Source organism: Syngnathus scovelli, chromosome 1 (assembly GCF_024217435.2).
Source record: "Syngnathus scovelli strain Florida chromosome 1, RoL_Ssco_1.2, whole genome shotgun sequence".
In the NCBI taxonomy this organism is placed as follows: Eukaryota; Metazoa; Chordata; class Actinopteri; order Syngnathiformes; family Syngnathidae; genus Syngnathus; species Syngnathus scovelli.
Genome location: NC_090847.1, coordinates 20,485,949 through 20,501,571, shown reverse-complemented (window position 1 = coordinate 20,501,571; position 15,623 = coordinate 20,485,949). Strand labels below are relative to the sequence as shown.

The 15,623-nt window shown below is 39.0% G+C and overlaps 2 protein-coding genes and 1 long non-coding RNA gene across 9 annotated transcripts; 2 read left to right on the top strand and 1 right to left on the bottom strand.

Annotated features, from left to right (window-relative positions):
• The first annotated feature begins 10 nt into the window (after window positions 1-10).
• On the top strand, window positions 11-6,153 carry LOC125977455 (caspase-3-like). Of its 4 annotated transcripts, none has more exons than XM_049734075.2 (8): window positions 11-133; window positions 1,085-1,189; window positions 1,701-1,855; window positions 2,199-2,327; window positions 2,511-2,686; window positions 3,500-3,620; window positions 3,737-5,134; window positions 6,055-6,153. In XM_049734075.2, the coding sequence occupies exons 2-7, from the start codon at window positions 1,113-1,115 to the stop codon at window positions 3,964-3,966; spliced, it is 888 nt and encodes a 295-aa protein (XP_049590032.1). In that variant the 5' UTR covers window positions 11-133; window positions 1,085-1,112; the 3' UTR covers window positions 3,967-5,134; window positions 6,055-6,153. The 4 variants fall into 4 exon arrangements, with proteins under 4 accessions (XP_049590032.1, XP_049589953.1, XP_049590121.1 ...); XM_049733996.2 differs by having other exon boundaries at window positions 37-137; XM_049734164.2 differs by having other exon boundaries at window positions 65-137; window positions 1,101-1,189.
• On the bottom strand, window positions 3,438-5,327 carry LOC125977592 (uncharacterized). The gene is made up of 2 exons (XR_007484691.2): window positions 5,176-5,327; window positions 3,438-3,662 (listed from the first exon to the last, which is right to left on the bottom strand). It is a non-coding gene; the product is annotated as an uncharacterized lncRNA (long non-coding RNA).
• LOC125977129 (interferon regulatory factor 2) lies at window positions 5,088-13,691 on the top strand. 4 transcript variants are annotated; one of them, XM_049733424.2, is made up of 10 exons: window positions 5,088-5,134; window positions 6,055-6,149; window positions 6,630-6,729; window positions 7,126-7,302; window positions 7,575-7,621; window positions 8,117-8,143; window positions 8,229-8,337; window positions 8,887-9,033; window positions 10,065-10,102; window positions 10,507-13,691. In XM_049733424.2, the coding sequence occupies exons 2-10, from the start codon at window positions 6,063-6,065 to the stop codon at window positions 10,777-10,779; spliced, it is 1,005 nt and encodes a 334-aa protein (XP_049589381.1). In that variant the 5' UTR covers window positions 5,088-5,134; window positions 6,055-6,062; the 3' UTR covers window positions 10,780-13,691. The 4 variants fall into 4 exon arrangements, with proteins under 4 accessions (XP_049589381.1, XP_049589538.1, XP_068508556.1 ...); XM_049733503.2 differs by lacking the exon at window positions 5,088-5,134 and adding an exon at window positions 5,180-5,232; XM_049733581.2 differs by lacking the exon at window positions 8,117-8,143.
• Window positions 13,692-15,623: the final 1,932 nt, after the last annotated feature.

Here is a 15,623-nt window from a genome sequence, read left to right as displayed (position 1 = left end):
TCAAACCGTTGTCCAATCAGGTTTCACTTGAGTCAACCGTTGAGGCTTGCGTCCAAGTTGCATCGGCGTCTAATTGGCTGAGCGTTTCAGGTTGTTCTCGACTTTCCCGTAGGTAGCGCTTGAGTTGCGTCACGTAAGTACGTACTATTTTTGTCTTTACTTGTGTAATTTTTTTTGCCAAACCCTTTCGTTTCGTTATAAATTTAACTCCACGCTTTATGCTGCAAAGTGTTTGTGTTATACAGTGAAATTGAAAGAAAAGTCATTCATATGATTGGCCCAGACGCAATAGTACAGTACGACTGTAGTAATGCGACAATATTGAGAGATCAACAGGACGTCTTAACTTTTGAGCAGTACGATTAAAACATAAATTGTGCTTAACTGTTAATATTTATGATACCCACCAATAACTGTAATGATTGGAAATTATTAAGTTATCCGACTTCCTGATTCAGCATAGTCTCTTCAGGAAATGCTTCCCAAACTTGTGTTTACCAGGGAACACCTAGGCAGGGAAAAATCAACTATATTTATGAGATTTTCGCTTCTAAGGTACTCTATCTGAACTGTCTTTCGATTTTTGTCATCAGGTCAATCATTTACTATCCAGCAGCACAATCACACACGGAAGTGTCTTTTTTTTGGCAAGAACTGTGTGTAAAACGTCACCTCACGTTTTTGTCCAAATCATTGATCAAGATTCTAATGTTGAGTTAAAATGTGTTGTGAATTTTATTTAGTTGCCAACTATTTTTATATTTTAATTACATGTAAAGCGTTTGCATAACTGAAAATAACTTTTTGTCTGAATAATATAAACTTGATAAGTGTACATTTAAAATGCCTCCCACCTCTAATTCAACTGTATAGGAATGTAGTCATGTTTGTGACATGTTTATTCCCATTCCTCACATGATTAAGCGGCTTTTTGTGTAATCAATTGCCCCTACACAATGTCACAAAAAAACAGCTATTTTATCCACATTTAATTGTTTTATATTAGTTGAACATTCATGAAAGTTGTTTTGAACAATTCCACTAATTTTACAATTTTATCATGGATTGTGTGTTCACATTTCAGCTGACTCTTATTTCAGTAATAAGAAACCATGGCAGCAAATAAAGATGCTGGTTCTCTGGAGAAGTCTGAGGACACTATAGACGCCTTCAAACTATTTTCAAAAAGGTACCTATGGCACACTGATTGTCTGCTTACAAATAACCACGTCATAGAACATTAGATGTAAAGAAACTACAGTGAAAGTTTAGACCTTTTATAGGGTCTAAATATTTTACAGTGCAGGTAAATAAATCAAGCAATTCAATAATATTTGGAGGTCACCCTTTTTTAATTCAATGGGGTGATTCATTCCAATTTTTAAAAACTATTAAATTAAAACATGAATTATTGACATTTATCTTGTAACTGTCACGTGTTGCTGTGTAATTATATGTGTATTAAAAAGCTGTCAAACGCTCAACGTAATTGTGTGCCAATGGTTGAGGTTTTTTTCCATTAATGGGAAAACCAGCTGCCATACTGAGTCACCTATCTGACAAAATCTTTCAATGGGTTTATTGAGCTGCCAAATCATGTTAAAGGGAACATTTGAGTTTAAAGCTGTTCAGCAGGTTTCCCAACCTCATCTTTACCATCTCGAATGTTGTTCATGACTCCAACTGTGGATCTTTTTTAGGACGAATCCATCGAATGGCAGTAATGAAGCTGCGGAAACAGACTCTGTTCCCATCAGCAAAGCGTCAGCCCACAACCCATATCATTACAAGATGGACTACCCAAACATGGGAATCTGCCTGATTATCAACAATAAGAACTTCGACAAAAGCACAAGTAAATACGCCCATTAAAGCAGTCTGGTACGCGGCTGTCTAATTCAGTTCATAGCCGCTTTGACGAATGCTTTGTGAATCATGGTTCAACATTTTTTACGCCCCCCCCAAACTGTCAGTCAGGCCTGTTTCCACCTTAGGCGTGAAGCGGTGAAAAGGAAATTGTCACATACACTGTGCCTACAGTATGTCTGCTCAGTTAATGATGCGGGCCAAACTTAATTGGGAAAAAATATGTTTGGATCTCCAAATTCTCACCAAAATATTCCTCTTTATTCCCTGTCGTAAGTAAGTCCTGCAGTTTTTCAATGGACTTTATTTCTACTCATGTATCTTCTTCCCAGGGATGAGCACTCGTAACGGGACGGACGTCGATGCTGCTTTTGCCATGAAGACTTTTAAGGAACTGGGTTACACCATTAAAGTGGCCACTGATCAGACTGTAAAGCAGATGATGAGTCTCATGTTAAGTGGTAATTGATTTTATTCTTTCTGTTATTCCGTTTATATTATTATCAGTGTAACTCTAATGTGTGTTTGGAATATTGATTGCCAAGAAACAGATAATTGCTGTTTAAAAAAATAAATAATAGGTAGGAATTAATGCTGGTTAGTTAATGTCACTCTGTGTTGTTTCTTTGTGTCTGTTTCCGCAGTATCCCAAGAGGACCACAGCCGCAATGCATCGTTTGTGTGTGTGTTGCTAAGTCATGGTGAAGAAGGTGTGATTTTTGGAACTGATGGATTTGAAATGCTTGAAAATTTGACAAAACCTTTCAAAGGACATCGTTGCAAGACTCTGGTGGGAAAACCAAAGCTCTTCTTTATACAGGTTAGTAAACAGTCTGGGCCTTATAGCCATTCTAGACTCAACTGCTGACCATTTTAGTTTTAATGTTTTCTATGGGATCATATCATTTTGGACAAGGGAGACGTTTCCTGTAATTTTCCACAGAGATGGCTGATCAACATGTGGAGTGGGAGGGGGGCACGGTGCTCAGGCGGCACTTCCAACAAGGAGGCTAACCATGCTCAAAAATTTAATACACATGGATCACTTTGATGGTTGCTACATGTAATTTAAGCTTCTCCGAAGCAACATATGCTCGAGTAGAGGTGTGAAAACATGGATGAGAAAATGAGCACAGGGGAACATCAAACGCAGGCCGGTAAGGGAGGAACATGCCGCTGCTTCTGATATTAACTTCAGAAAGACGTGTATAATGGCTTGCTTCTCTCAAGTGGAGAAAACCAAAGAGGTCATTTTGATTTTATGAAGCGTGCATCCCCTCTACTGACCATAGAGAAGAATTACATTTTCAATTTGTCTGTTGGCCAGAGAAATTTAAATTTAAAAAAGGGTTCTATCAAGATCTAAAAAAAAAAAAAAAAAGAAAAGAAATTGATAGCACTAGATTTTGTTGCTCACCACTTGATTTGTAAAATAGCCACTCAAATAGGTCGGAGCCGTGACTAAAGTGACAAAGTTGCTTAGTTGGTAGCATTCAGTATGACAAAAGCTGTAGATTATACAATGTATGCCCCAACCCCACCAGTCTAATTCTGAAAGTGTATCCCTAAACTCATTACGGACCATTTCATTTTATTTGAATTGAGTAATTTTGAAAGAACAAACATCTTTCAGGCATGCCGTGGTTCGGAATTGGATGGTGGGACGGGCCTCCAAACCGACAGTGTTGAAGAGCAAACATCGGAGAGGATTCCTGTGGAGGCTGACTTCTTGTATGCCTATTCCACAGCTCCAGGTAACCAGCAATAAGATTTTCCATGGGAATTTTGTGACTCGGCTGTGAAAACACATCACGCATCAATTAAATACTAAAGTACTAATACTAATAATACTATGACAACGACCCAACAGGCTATTACTCTTGGAGGAACACGCAAAATGGTTCCTGGTTCATGCAGGCATTGTGCGAGATGTTGCAGCGATTCAAAGGCGAGTTGGAACTGATGCAGATCATGACTCGGGTCAACTACAAGGTGGCAACGCACTTCGAATCCAACTCCTTCCTTCCCGGCTTCACTGGCAAGAAGCAGATTCCCTGCATTGTCTCCATGTTAACCAAAGACCTTTACTTCCCTAAATAAAGTGATTGTGACAGCGGAGCACAATCAACGGGCTTCTGCATTTCATTTTAAACTATTGGTTTGTAGTAATGTTTTTACTTTCATTTCCATTTTACTCAACAGTTCTGTAATGCTTTTTGGCGTTTTGAACATTTCACAACACAATTTTAAAGATTTAGGAGTACTGACAGTACATTAAGTCATGGGGGTGGGGACAATGTCTAAATTGTTAAAAAAAAAAAATTAACAACTTTTTTAACTTCGGGTGTATCTAAGAAGAGACTTGGCCGTTTGCACACTAAAGTGTTGCATTGTTAACGGACACTATAACGTATTTCTTAATTTCATTTGATTGGGAAACCTGCCAGTTGAAAATTTGAGTTTTGATTTCCCAGACAAATCGGGCGGCATGTACTCCAAAAATAAAAACATGGAAAAATAATTGAATACAGATTGATTGTTGATTATTTCTACTTTTATTACTTTTGTGTGCATGACTTGATTTCATTCATATACTGTCTATGTTTAGCATGAAATATGGAAATTACATGAGGGGGGGCGGGTTAACGTAAACTTCAGAAGCAACATTGGTTTGACTATACTGGTTGAATTGGCGCGCTGAATTTAACTGTCAAAAAATAGGATCTTAGTGCAACTTTCGTTTCCTGCATACTGAAAGCAGAGCAAAGCTGCATAGCGTCGAGAGCGGCAGCAATGAAGGAAGTGAAAATGAAAATCCAACACATAGATCGTCTGTGCACATCAGACGACGCATCTGGCAGAACATTTTGAGCTTTTATTTTGAATTCATGAAGACGCTTGTGCAGCTTTATTTTAATGCCTGTCGACTCAATACGCATCACAGCGCTTTGTTTCACTACATGAAAATCGCATTGTGTACCAAGTCATAAACGTAAACGAGCCAAGTGGGCCATCTTCCATCGAAATCTTTTAAGGGCCACACACTTCCGCGTTGGCGTGAGGGGAAGTAGGAGGGGGATTTCCATCCAATGTTGCCCCCGCTACCCTGGCTAACCTTGTTTTGCTTTCGTTCTGGACCAGAAACACAATCGAACAACGCTCTCACTTTCCCTTTTTTTTTGCCAAAGCACCTATGTCCTTTGAAAAAAATCCCCACGCCACGCTAGTGTTGCATGTTATTCTGAAACAAGCTGCCCAAACTCGACAGGTAACACAATTTCCGCATATTATCGCCACTGCTGCTGCTACCTTTCACTTTTTGACAGACTTCTCTTGCGTGCTGCTCGACGGATCGCTGCTCGTCTTGTAAGCGAAAGTGCTCCTTTTACGCTCGCGTTGTTTGCGTGGACTAGCTTTTATTTTCACTTTTGGCTCAGCTTGTTTGCCTCTGGCCATGAGTGACTAATATTATTGGTTAAAGGCATAAGCGGCTGTGGTGTTGTCATAGACTTCCAAAAAATACGCTCATGATTCTCATTGTAGATTTTGTGAAATGTGCATTTTTTAATCAACGTTTTGTAGAGTTTAACTGTGTTTCTCGGGAAAATGAAGAGCGTTTATAGTGAAGTATGAATAGTTTTCGGAACTTTTGCACTGTTGCATTTATTTAATCTGCACTTCTGCACAACTTATGCAACACGTAAATGTACCATATTGTGCAATCTACCAACACGGTTCAAATAAGCGTAAACGTTAGAGAATGGTTCAACCATAATTGTATCGATCTTAAGTACTTACATTGAAACGTGAACTACTATATATTTTTTTTCAGATTTGTGACTTTTAAAGACACTTAATGGACAGCATGCACTGGCGTGTATGATAGTGTTTCACCTTGTTCGACCCGTTCAGTTGGCATGCTCTGCCACTAAATGGGAGTGCCACTGGCTTATCTGGCCTGGCGGACTGTGATCAGATCGCATTGCAACTAAACATTATTTAAAAAACCAAAAAAAAGAAAAATCAAACGAAATGCGCTTGGGGTTGGTTAAACTTCACGATTGTTCTTTTAATATATATTCATAATTGGATCTTAAATACGACAATGCATTTGCATACTTTGCACAAATATGTTCCATATGCCTCCAATATGTGCAGATGTGCATGTGTATATATATCTCTGCTCAGATACCACAATGCCTGTAGATAGAATGAGGATGCGGCCATGGTTGGAAGAACAGATCAACTCCTGCCAGATACCAGGCCTCAAATGGGTGAACGAAGTAAGTGCCGGTACTTTCGCTGACACTGACTTCTGTAAACATATAGTTTACTTGATGCTATTGAAGTGACTAACGATTTTAGAAAACGTTTGAATTTGATTTTTTCTGACATCTTGCAATTTCAATTTGATTCATGATTTTCTTCAAATCACGCTGCAGTACAATAGTTATTATTGACTATCTACTACTACATTAACATTTACAAACATGACAGAAAATTTATATCTTACCATCAAAACCTTTACAGCTATATGACTTGAATAATGCAAGCACAGGAAAGAGTGTGAGGGATTCTGTCATTTTTTCAAGGTTTTGAAAATGGTTAGGCTTTTGATTTGATTTGTAAAACACAGCTTTGATGAACACAAAATCACATTATCTGAAATTATGATTTTGATCATAAATCAACAAATCATTTAGCGCTGTTTTACATTGTAAATACACTGGGAAGAAAAACATTGGTGATGGTGCTTTGTCTAGGAAAAAAGAATCTTCCAGATCCCTTGGATGCACGCTGCTCGCCACGGCTGGGACTTGGAGAAAGATGCTCCTCTCTTCATGCGCTGGGCCATACATACTGGTAAACACGCTGGCTTTATTTTTGTCAGTACTGAAAATTAAATCTGGTACAAAACTTAATTCATGTTTGAGTCAAATAACATCGTGATCAAATGGAGGCAGAGATTTACGCAAATTTAGATACGATTCATTTATCAAATAAGATAACAATATTTACCGATATTTTATTGCCCTTTTTGGAGGTAGGATCCTCAAATGAATCTGCTTTCATCCTTCTCAAATGATACAAGTTCAATAAAATAATAAATTGAGGAGAGCTGCACAGTACCTAGGGGGAATAAAAGTTTTAATGTAATGAGGGAGTAGCAGGAGAAAAAAATAATATACAATGCTCATTTGTTGTAAAGCGTCATGTTCAGTTGGTGCCATGTGTTATGTCTCATCTGCGTACGTGAAGGTAAATACCAGCCAGGAAAAGACAAACCAGACCCAAAGACCTGGAAGGCAAATTTCCGCTGTGCGATGAACAGCCTGCCTGATATCGAGGAGGTGAAGGATAAAAGCAACAAAAAGGGAACAAATGCCTTCAGAGTCTACAAGATGCTGTCATCTTCAGAGAGAGGTTTAAGGAAAGGTAAGTCTTGCTGCTGGACATCAATGACTTGGCGTACCTATTCTTTTTTTAAAGGTGTAACCACTTACTCCTAAAACAGTCGTTTGAAAAGGTTCAAAGTGGATTTCTGTGCAATGTTAGAGATTTACCTTTCTAAAATTCTGGTCTCATTCAGAATTGAAGTCCTACGATACGTCTCACTCTTTCACTGTAATTTTATTTGGGTACTCAGGAAAGGATATGATATTTCCTTGATATATCTGAAAGGTGTTTTCCTCTGGGTATGCATTTAGGAAAGAAGAGGACCAACAAAGAGAGTAGGCCCAAAGGAAATAAAGAGGTAGATAAACACAGACATGCAAAGCACAGCATTGTTAAGACAGCACTGTATTTTTTGTTTGCACACAACACAAATGACCAAAACACACAATTACCCTATGTTTTGCTACCAATAGGGATAGCACTGCTAAGGAAGTGCAGCATACGTTTCCCGTCAGAATGTGCTTATCTGGAACTGAAGTTTATATGTGACGACATGCTTGTTTAGTGCTCGTTGTTCAATGTTATTAGGTCACTGCTGTAAGATTGCCGTACAGTTTCACATTGGACGACTTGCTGTTAAGTTCCTCAAAATGTTGTAGGCACACTGGCAATGTTTCTCAGTTCCACTTATTGTGGATTTTTTGGGGTCTTGAACATTAATAACAAATACTTTATGAGCAAGTCGATAGTTAAGTTTCTGATGATACCTTTTCTAGGCATCCTATTGATATGGTTGATGATATTCAGACATTGTCTTGGATTCAAGCGTTTAAAATGATGTTCTTGTGTCTAGGTCATCCATCACTATGACGCTGACACAGTTGAGTCGACTGTATCGGTGTAAGTTCCGATACTGACTCCCTGTCTTTACCTTCACCTCCTTTCCCCCACTCTGTCTCTCTCAGGTATCGTCTCCATCTTTTGATAGGACACCTCTTCTCTTTCATCCTGTACAAGTTGTTGACTTCAAACAGGAATCGCAGGATGCGGAAGAGCCACCCATTACAACCAAAGGTGCCATAACAGCGCTTTAAATTGTTCTCACGTTGTACTGTAGTCCATATCACATTTTGAATACTTGTAAATAGGGATGGGCGAGTACCGACATTAGCCTTATTCCAAGGTATTTGTCTTCGCGATGGCAGCTGATATCGGTATCGGCCGCCATCTTGTGGTCATTTTACAAACAGGAACTAGAAATTTGCATCTAGAACATAGTCATCAATTTCATGTAATTTTAAGGGAAATTGCTATATAGAATAAATAGTAATAATAATAATCTTCAATATTATTTCAGATTATCTGTCATTTATTTTTGGGGGGCATTATATGTATATAATACTCGCGGTATCGGCACTTGGTATCGGTGACTATTCAAGATTTGAACTCATACTGGTATCGGTCTGAAAAAAAAAAGTGGTATCAAACATCTCCCGCTTGTAAGTTGCAGAGGTTTTAATAGTTTTAACAGTTTTAATATGAAAAATAGAATTGTACAAAGGGAATTCAGCACGTTTGCTTTTCAGGAAGAGTCACACTATTGTCTTCTGTGTTCATGTGCAGATATTCCCGATGAAGATCATGTGATTTCAAGCGAGCTCATACCATTTGTCTGTCAGACGATTGAAGTGAAAACAGAGAATGAAGAGGAGACTGTGAGCTCCTCCCACTTGTACCCTTTTCAAATTTCTCCAGTGTCTTCTTATGACGGTGAGAACGCACACCGGCATGTCACATTTCACCTCATTTGTGGGACAGTTACAAGGAGATTAGTGGCATGGAATAAACTTTCTAAAATCTTAACCGAAATTGAGCAACAATTCAACTGCGGAGCGTTGCCAATCTTCTACAGCAAAATAGCCAAAGCTAGCAATCATCTAATTTCCATACAGGCAGATGTTTGAAGCTTTAAATGTTGACAAGGAGAAGTACAGTTGATGTGACTAACCGGTTCAACCCCCTGTAAACAGTTCTTCACAAATGCCTTAAAAAGAAGCACAGTCAAAGTGAACTGTACCATAGCTGAATTGTTGACAGAAGTTGCGTAACTCTGTGACATAATCAGTTAGTAAATTGGTAGTCGTTCTCAAGTACAGTATCGTTGCCGGTCTTGTTTCTTTATTCTTCTTGTATTTATAAAGCATCAACAACACAAGCTTGAGACAGATAGCGTGGTTCATTTTTGGTTTGGATTATTGATGTTTAGTTGAACACGAGGGCAAATGAAACAATTATGTAATTCATCCTCAATGTCAGCACAGTATAGCATTCGTCTTATCTTATCTAAAGCTGGGAACGGAGTGCCGAAACTTGTGAAACAGACCATATCAGAGTAACAGTGGTTTAGTGTTCTCAGCTTGGGGTAATAAGCCAAGTGTGAAATTAAAATTTTGTGACATCCTAAATTATGCGGTTTCTTGAAGCTCAATTTTCTGTTATTCCTGAACTGAATTTCTGCATTGACTTTCTCTACTTGGCACCGTAAGTTGTGGTGGCAGGTGTCTTCTTCTTGCTTTTTTGACCAGTCATCCAAGGCACAGCTGAGTCTATCACTCGGCAGCAGTTATCGATCCGCTGTGTTTGATGGGCGGGGGAGGGGTGACGAGATGGGCTTTGAATCAATATCATATGTGTAGCTGTAGTTGTCAGGCTTCAGGTTGTGTCTCTTTTTCTCCATTCCCAGTGCACAGTTCAAAATGCGCCGTTTGCTGTGTGCAAGTTTTAATTTAGTTCCTTTACAGGTAGCGATACAGAAAGCGACATTGAGGACACCCAACAGGTGAGTCTACTCTTAGACAAATGCAAACACGCACACACACACACACACACACACACGGGGGGATGACCTTGTCCAGGAACTCTTGTTATCAAACATTAACAGCCTTCCATTATGGTCCAATGTACCTGCATCGAACGAAACAGAGAAGCATGCACACACTAATTAAATTGCCTGAAAGTATTCCTGCCCCCAAAATAAACAGTGACAATATACTAACTAATTTCCAAGTTTAATGAAATTATAATGTCCAAAAACAAGCTTGATTTATGACCTCTGTTTCAAGCCCAGTTTCATCACATACGTACATAAGTCAGACATGGCCACCAGCCACCACGCTTATGTATTTTTATTTACGAGCACTTTGAGCATACTTGTAATTTCCCGTCCTTTCCTGTGACTCACAGAGTGTCAATCCAGCCTGGAGGCGGGATCACAGCAGGTCAGTTCTTAAGGTCTCCCCCTCCTCCCTCCCTGGCATGGCCACCTTCGTTAGAGGAAGCAAACCCCGGTGCAGAATAACCACCACGCGAGACCCCAACCCCCTCATCAGCTATCACAGCGACGTCTGGCCAACGCCCTACAGCCAGAACTCTCTTACATCTTCCATACCCAGCCGCCACACTCACGAGATGCGGGCCAGCGTCATTAGGAAAACCTCAGATGTCACCTCCTCCTAACATCACCGCGACAAGTCCCTCGTTTTATTTAAGTCAGACGTGACCGTGCAGGGATTGGGCCACCACTTGACTTGTCCATTTATCGTCGAGCATATTGACTCAATTCTGATTCACCGTTTGTATTTGTCTTCTGCCACGCTCTGCAAATGCACTGCCGACAACTCAAGGCAGTACGCGGGCATTTTTGGTTTACGCTTGGAAGTGTGTCTTTAACGTAGAAGGTGGCTAAAGTCGAGTGCATTAATCATAAATAATTGTATTCATTATTGCGAAACATTATGAATGCCATTCTTTATTGCAGAATTTCCCACACCTTGAGCCAAATTAGAAAAATATTTCTCAAACTCAGTGACTCAATTAAAATGAATCTGCAATCGGTTTTAGGTCCCAACCCTAAATTTGAGATAGGCTATTGGACTATGACGTATCAGAACGACAGTAACATACTATGCACTTACCGAAACATGGCTTGTCCAATTTAAATTCAGTGTGGCTCAAGCCTTTGCATCATAAACATTGTTAAGAGTTTAGAAGAACAGACTCTAGAGAAGAGTGATTTAAAACAGTCGTTGGGTGACTGTAAGCGGCACCACAACAAACAAGTTTGACCGGCTTGTATTCATTCCTCCAGTTCATACTTGCCATAAGATGTGCCTGAGTCTAGATTGATACCATTCCGTGAAATGTGTTTAGTGTCAAAAATATACTTCAGTGATTTATTAAGTTTTCTTGCACAATTAATATCCTTTCAGTGCAGCATTTGCGCCATGGTAACCCCTCGAAGAAATCACGTCCTAAGAATTACCAAGCAAACTGACTCTGAATTTGCTCTTTAGTAATTGTACCAATTACTATATTGTACACATAAAACTAACTGGTGTAAACTCAATTTAAAATATATCTATGCAAAGCACTGTGCTCTTATTAAAACTGAAAGTACATTAAGAAGTCGTTTAATGGCCACTATGAGCAGGAGCAAACATTACTGCATGCAGAAGCTGTTATGTGAACACCTAACTGTTGTTTTAAGATATACTTGAAACATTGTGAAGCCTGTTTTAATTTTTACTTCTTGTGAAGGAAATTACTAGTTTTATTAATTAATAAAAACAACAAAAACTCATTTTGTTTAAAAGTACATCAAAATATGATGTGAATGATGAGAGATGCTGTTTGTAGAAAGCATGAAATACCAATCTAATTATTTCAGGGAATATAATGAGATTTGATTTGTCACAGCTTTTTACGTTGCTAGCCAGAGTCCATGCTTTAAGACTGGGGACATTTTCTTCTTTAATTGCTTCAATGCCTGCCTCGGGACAATTTCCCCACAACGCACAAACAGATGAACTGACAGACTCACTGACACTCTTGTTGCTGACAAATCTCACGTGTGCTCGCAAGCCGCTTCAGCACTTTATATTCTGTTTCTGTGTGTTGTCATTATGTGCCTTCAACACTGTGTGTGGCCTCAAGCCTTGTGTGCTTTAGCCTCCAATGAATGACACGTGCGGGTTAGAGCATGGCAGGAATAAAAAACATTGTAAATAGTCCTCACCTAGTTGCTCAGGTCACAACGGAAGAAATCCTCAAATGGAGGATCCTCAGGGCTTCAATGTAACCATGCACCTTACTCTGAAGGTTTGTGTAGACTTGAGAGTCTTGAGACAGTGATGCTCTCTTGAAGATGGAATCAGAAGTATTTTGAGCGTTTTTAATTAGACGTAAAGCTTTTGAATTGAAAGCATCCGTGCCCGCGCCCATGCTATGCCTCCACCATATTCTGTGTTCTTTTCCATGCAATTGCCGTCCGTCTGATCGTTGCAAAGAATCTTAGTGGCAAACTAGTTTACAGCTTGTTGTCAACACACAGTATTTACATTCATGAAAATATCTATTATAAATATCTAACATCCATTTGTTGTCCAGCTATCTGTTTTATGGAACTTGCTGTCATTAGAGGGGGGTGACATGGAACCTACACTGTAAATAATAATAATGATGATAATAATAATTTGGGTAAAAAAAAAAAAAAAATACATTTTTAACTTGGGTACATTGTATTGGACTCACAACTATACCAAATGGTAAAAAAAAAATCAATTGGGGATCTTCTATTCTTTGAACCAAGCCCCAAAATCAATTAATCCTGAATGGAAGCACAGACAGTGTGAGCGACAAGATTCTTTTATGCAAGTCTTTTGTTGTTGGTTTTAGTTCAATTTTAAGTTTCTAAATCTTATTTCCACTGCTTTTGTCAGCATTTTCCCCATCCTTTTCTGGTATTTCACTTAGCTGGTTTACTCACCATTGGCACACGTGACAAATATTGAAAGGACCAAATTGGACTATTGATATTTATTGAACGAACCAATTGTACAACCAATCAGTAAATGTGAAAAAGAGCTAGTGTGTCCATCCATATATTAGGTACACCCAGGTTAAATGAATGCCGTATAATTCAAGAGCCTTTAACATCTTTTAAATGTCCTGCCTTGGCTGAATTAAAAGTATTCATTTATGTATTTTTGAGTTTGTGTTCTTAAAGAGGTGTGTGTTGTTAGGACTGTCACACATTCTGTGAATTCAATTGCCTTTGTTTTATTGGCGTGACATTGGCAACAGAGTTCATCAGTTGACCTTTAGTCACAATGCAATACTTTGACATCCGCCCTTAAGCCAATACGCACAACAGTGAGCTTGGATTGTCTGCTGTAAAAACAGTTATTAAGAAGTTGTATATCATACAATGTCACAAATAAATAGTATATTGGATATAAGCGATGGATGTGTTTCATCTATAAAGAACAATTTTTAGTGTGAACAACTGGGCTGTGTGCTGCGTTTTTACCCTGCTGGTGATATCGTGAAGTGCTGTGTTAATCTGAATAAAGACTCTTGTGTATTTTTTATGTTGTTCCCAGGCCTTTCATCTTTTCACCGTCAAACTGATTACAGAGTTTATCTTTTGTGCTCATAAAGGTCAGAGTCCACTTTTATATGGCTTTAAAATTTTCAAGACTGCTGGCTGTGTTACATTGTGGGGGGGAAAAAAGATACACACTGCGCCAAGGTTTACAAGTTTGTAGGTGTACAGTTTGGACTTAGCAAGACTGATAATGTGTTTGTGCAGACAATGCCCCACCCCCTCACCTATATATGACTTTTCAAATTTCCAGGTTTCTTCAGTTGGGCCAGAAACAAACACCGTCTGCTGTCTCGGTTTCAGTTACTTTTCTCAGGTTTTGACTTCCTTCCTGTCTTTCAAGCCAGCGCTTTGTTGGCTCTTTAGATAGTTGACTATTTTGCTTATGCTTTCGTCTTTTCTTGACACTCTAGTTGGACCACCATTTCCTCAAAAACTTCTTTCTTCACTTCTCTCTCTTTACCCTCATTCAAATGACAGAGGATCATCTCTATTTCCTTAGGTTTTCAGTAGTGGACAAAATCTCTCCAGTTTATCTTACTGGTATAATCAGGAAGCTGACTGTTATGTTCATCTCTTGTAACACGTGACGATAAGAGTCTCGATGTTGGGAAAGCTCACTAAAGTTCAACGGCAAGTTGCTCAGAAATAGTGGGTCAAGTTAATGTCACAACAGATGTGATCATAAGTGGAATGTTCAAATAGATGTAATATTTAGCGCTTTCAAGACGACTACTCCACTGTTGACATTGAAGATACAACGATTTTCTTTTATAAATAATGATGATTGATAATTATTTATCAAAGGAAGGTAAAAAGAAAACTCTGTATTTAATTTAGTTTTTTGTATGTGTAGCACTGCCTTTGTCCACCAGACGGCGCTGCAGATTTAGTAATTGCCCGTTGACTGAACTGCGACTCTTCTCACGTTGCTTGTGATAATGCAGTACATCTGTCCTAGCTTGAAGCTTGAATGACATCGCGCCAATATTGATATATTTTGAAATTGAACGATTTAATTTGATAGTTTCCTCTTTTAAACCAATTATCCCCATGATTCCAATAGTTTGTTTGTTTCTACATGTGCATATCTATCTATCTATCTATCTATCTATCTATCTATCTATCTATCTATCTATCTATCTATCTATCTATCTATCTATCTATCTATCTATCTATCTATCTATCTATCTATCTATCTATCTATCTATCTATCTATCTATCTATCTATCTATCTATCTATCTATCTATCTATCTATCTATCTATCTATCTATCTATCTATCTATCTATCTGTAAAATACATGAATATCTCATGAATGTATCTCTTTACGTGGTATATTGCGTACTAGAACAGGTATTAGTTGAACTGGAGAACCGTGGTTCATTTCCTGCTGCTTATTTCCTATTACACATCGCTCTGCATTGAAATCAGTGCACTGAATCATTCATGTACAAAGAAGGACAAATGTGCAAATGTCACCATTTGACCCCTTTGGCGACTCCCGAAGAGCGATGCAGCAGCTGTGGTAATGAGGGTGCCAGACCGCGTAAAGTGACAAGTTACCACGAGGAGTGACTCACCAGCAGAGGCTTCAGAGGGCTAGACTGTAAAATATGCAAACTTTGGTTTATGGAGAGATGGAGAGGGGTGGGGTGGGCGTGAGAGAGGGGGTGGCAAAAGAAAACGACAGACTCACCAAGGGGAGAGTTAAATGACGTTAATGATGCGTTGGTGTGAAGTGGCTGCGAATCCAAACGGTCTCTTGCTCTTTTGTTACCATGGTTGCTGCGCCTGACATTGTGATCGCAGAGCACACAGATAATGAAGTCAAGTTGTGTTTGTGTGTGTGCGCGTGCGTGTGTGTGTGTGTACAGGGAACTGCAGATGCCGAGGAGGGGGGCCGATATCTATGCATG

What these genes read in the sequence shown, in the direction of transcription:
- LOC125977129 (XM_049733424.2), top strand. Translation starts at nt 6,063, where the DNA reads ATGCCTGTAGATAGAATGAGGATGCGGCCATGGTTGGAAGAACAGATC. An exon ending in GCCTCAAATGGGTGAACGAA is followed by an intron (nt 6,150 to 6,629) that starts GTAAGTGCCGGT and finishes TGCTTTGTCTAG; the next exon opens with GAAAAAAGAATCTTCCAGAT. An exon ending in AGAGAGAGGTTTAAGGAAAG is followed by an intron (nt 7,303 to 7,574) that starts GTAAGTCTTGCT and finishes GTATGCATTTAG; the next exon opens with GAAAGAAGAGGACCAACAAA.
- LOC125977455 (XM_049734075.2), top strand. Translation starts at nt 1,113, where the DNA reads ATGGCAGCAAATAAAGATGCTGGTTCTCTGGAGAAGTCTGAGGACACT. An exon ending in CAAAGCTCTTCTTTATACAG is followed by an intron (nt 2,687 to 3,499) that starts GTTAGTAAACAG and finishes AACATCTTTCAG; the next exon opens with GCATGCCGTGGTTCGGAATT. An exon ending in TGCCTATTCCACAGCTCCAG is followed by an intron (nt 3,621 to 3,736) that starts GTAACCAGCAAT and finishes ACGACCCAACAG; the next exon opens with GCTATTACTCTTGGAGGAAC.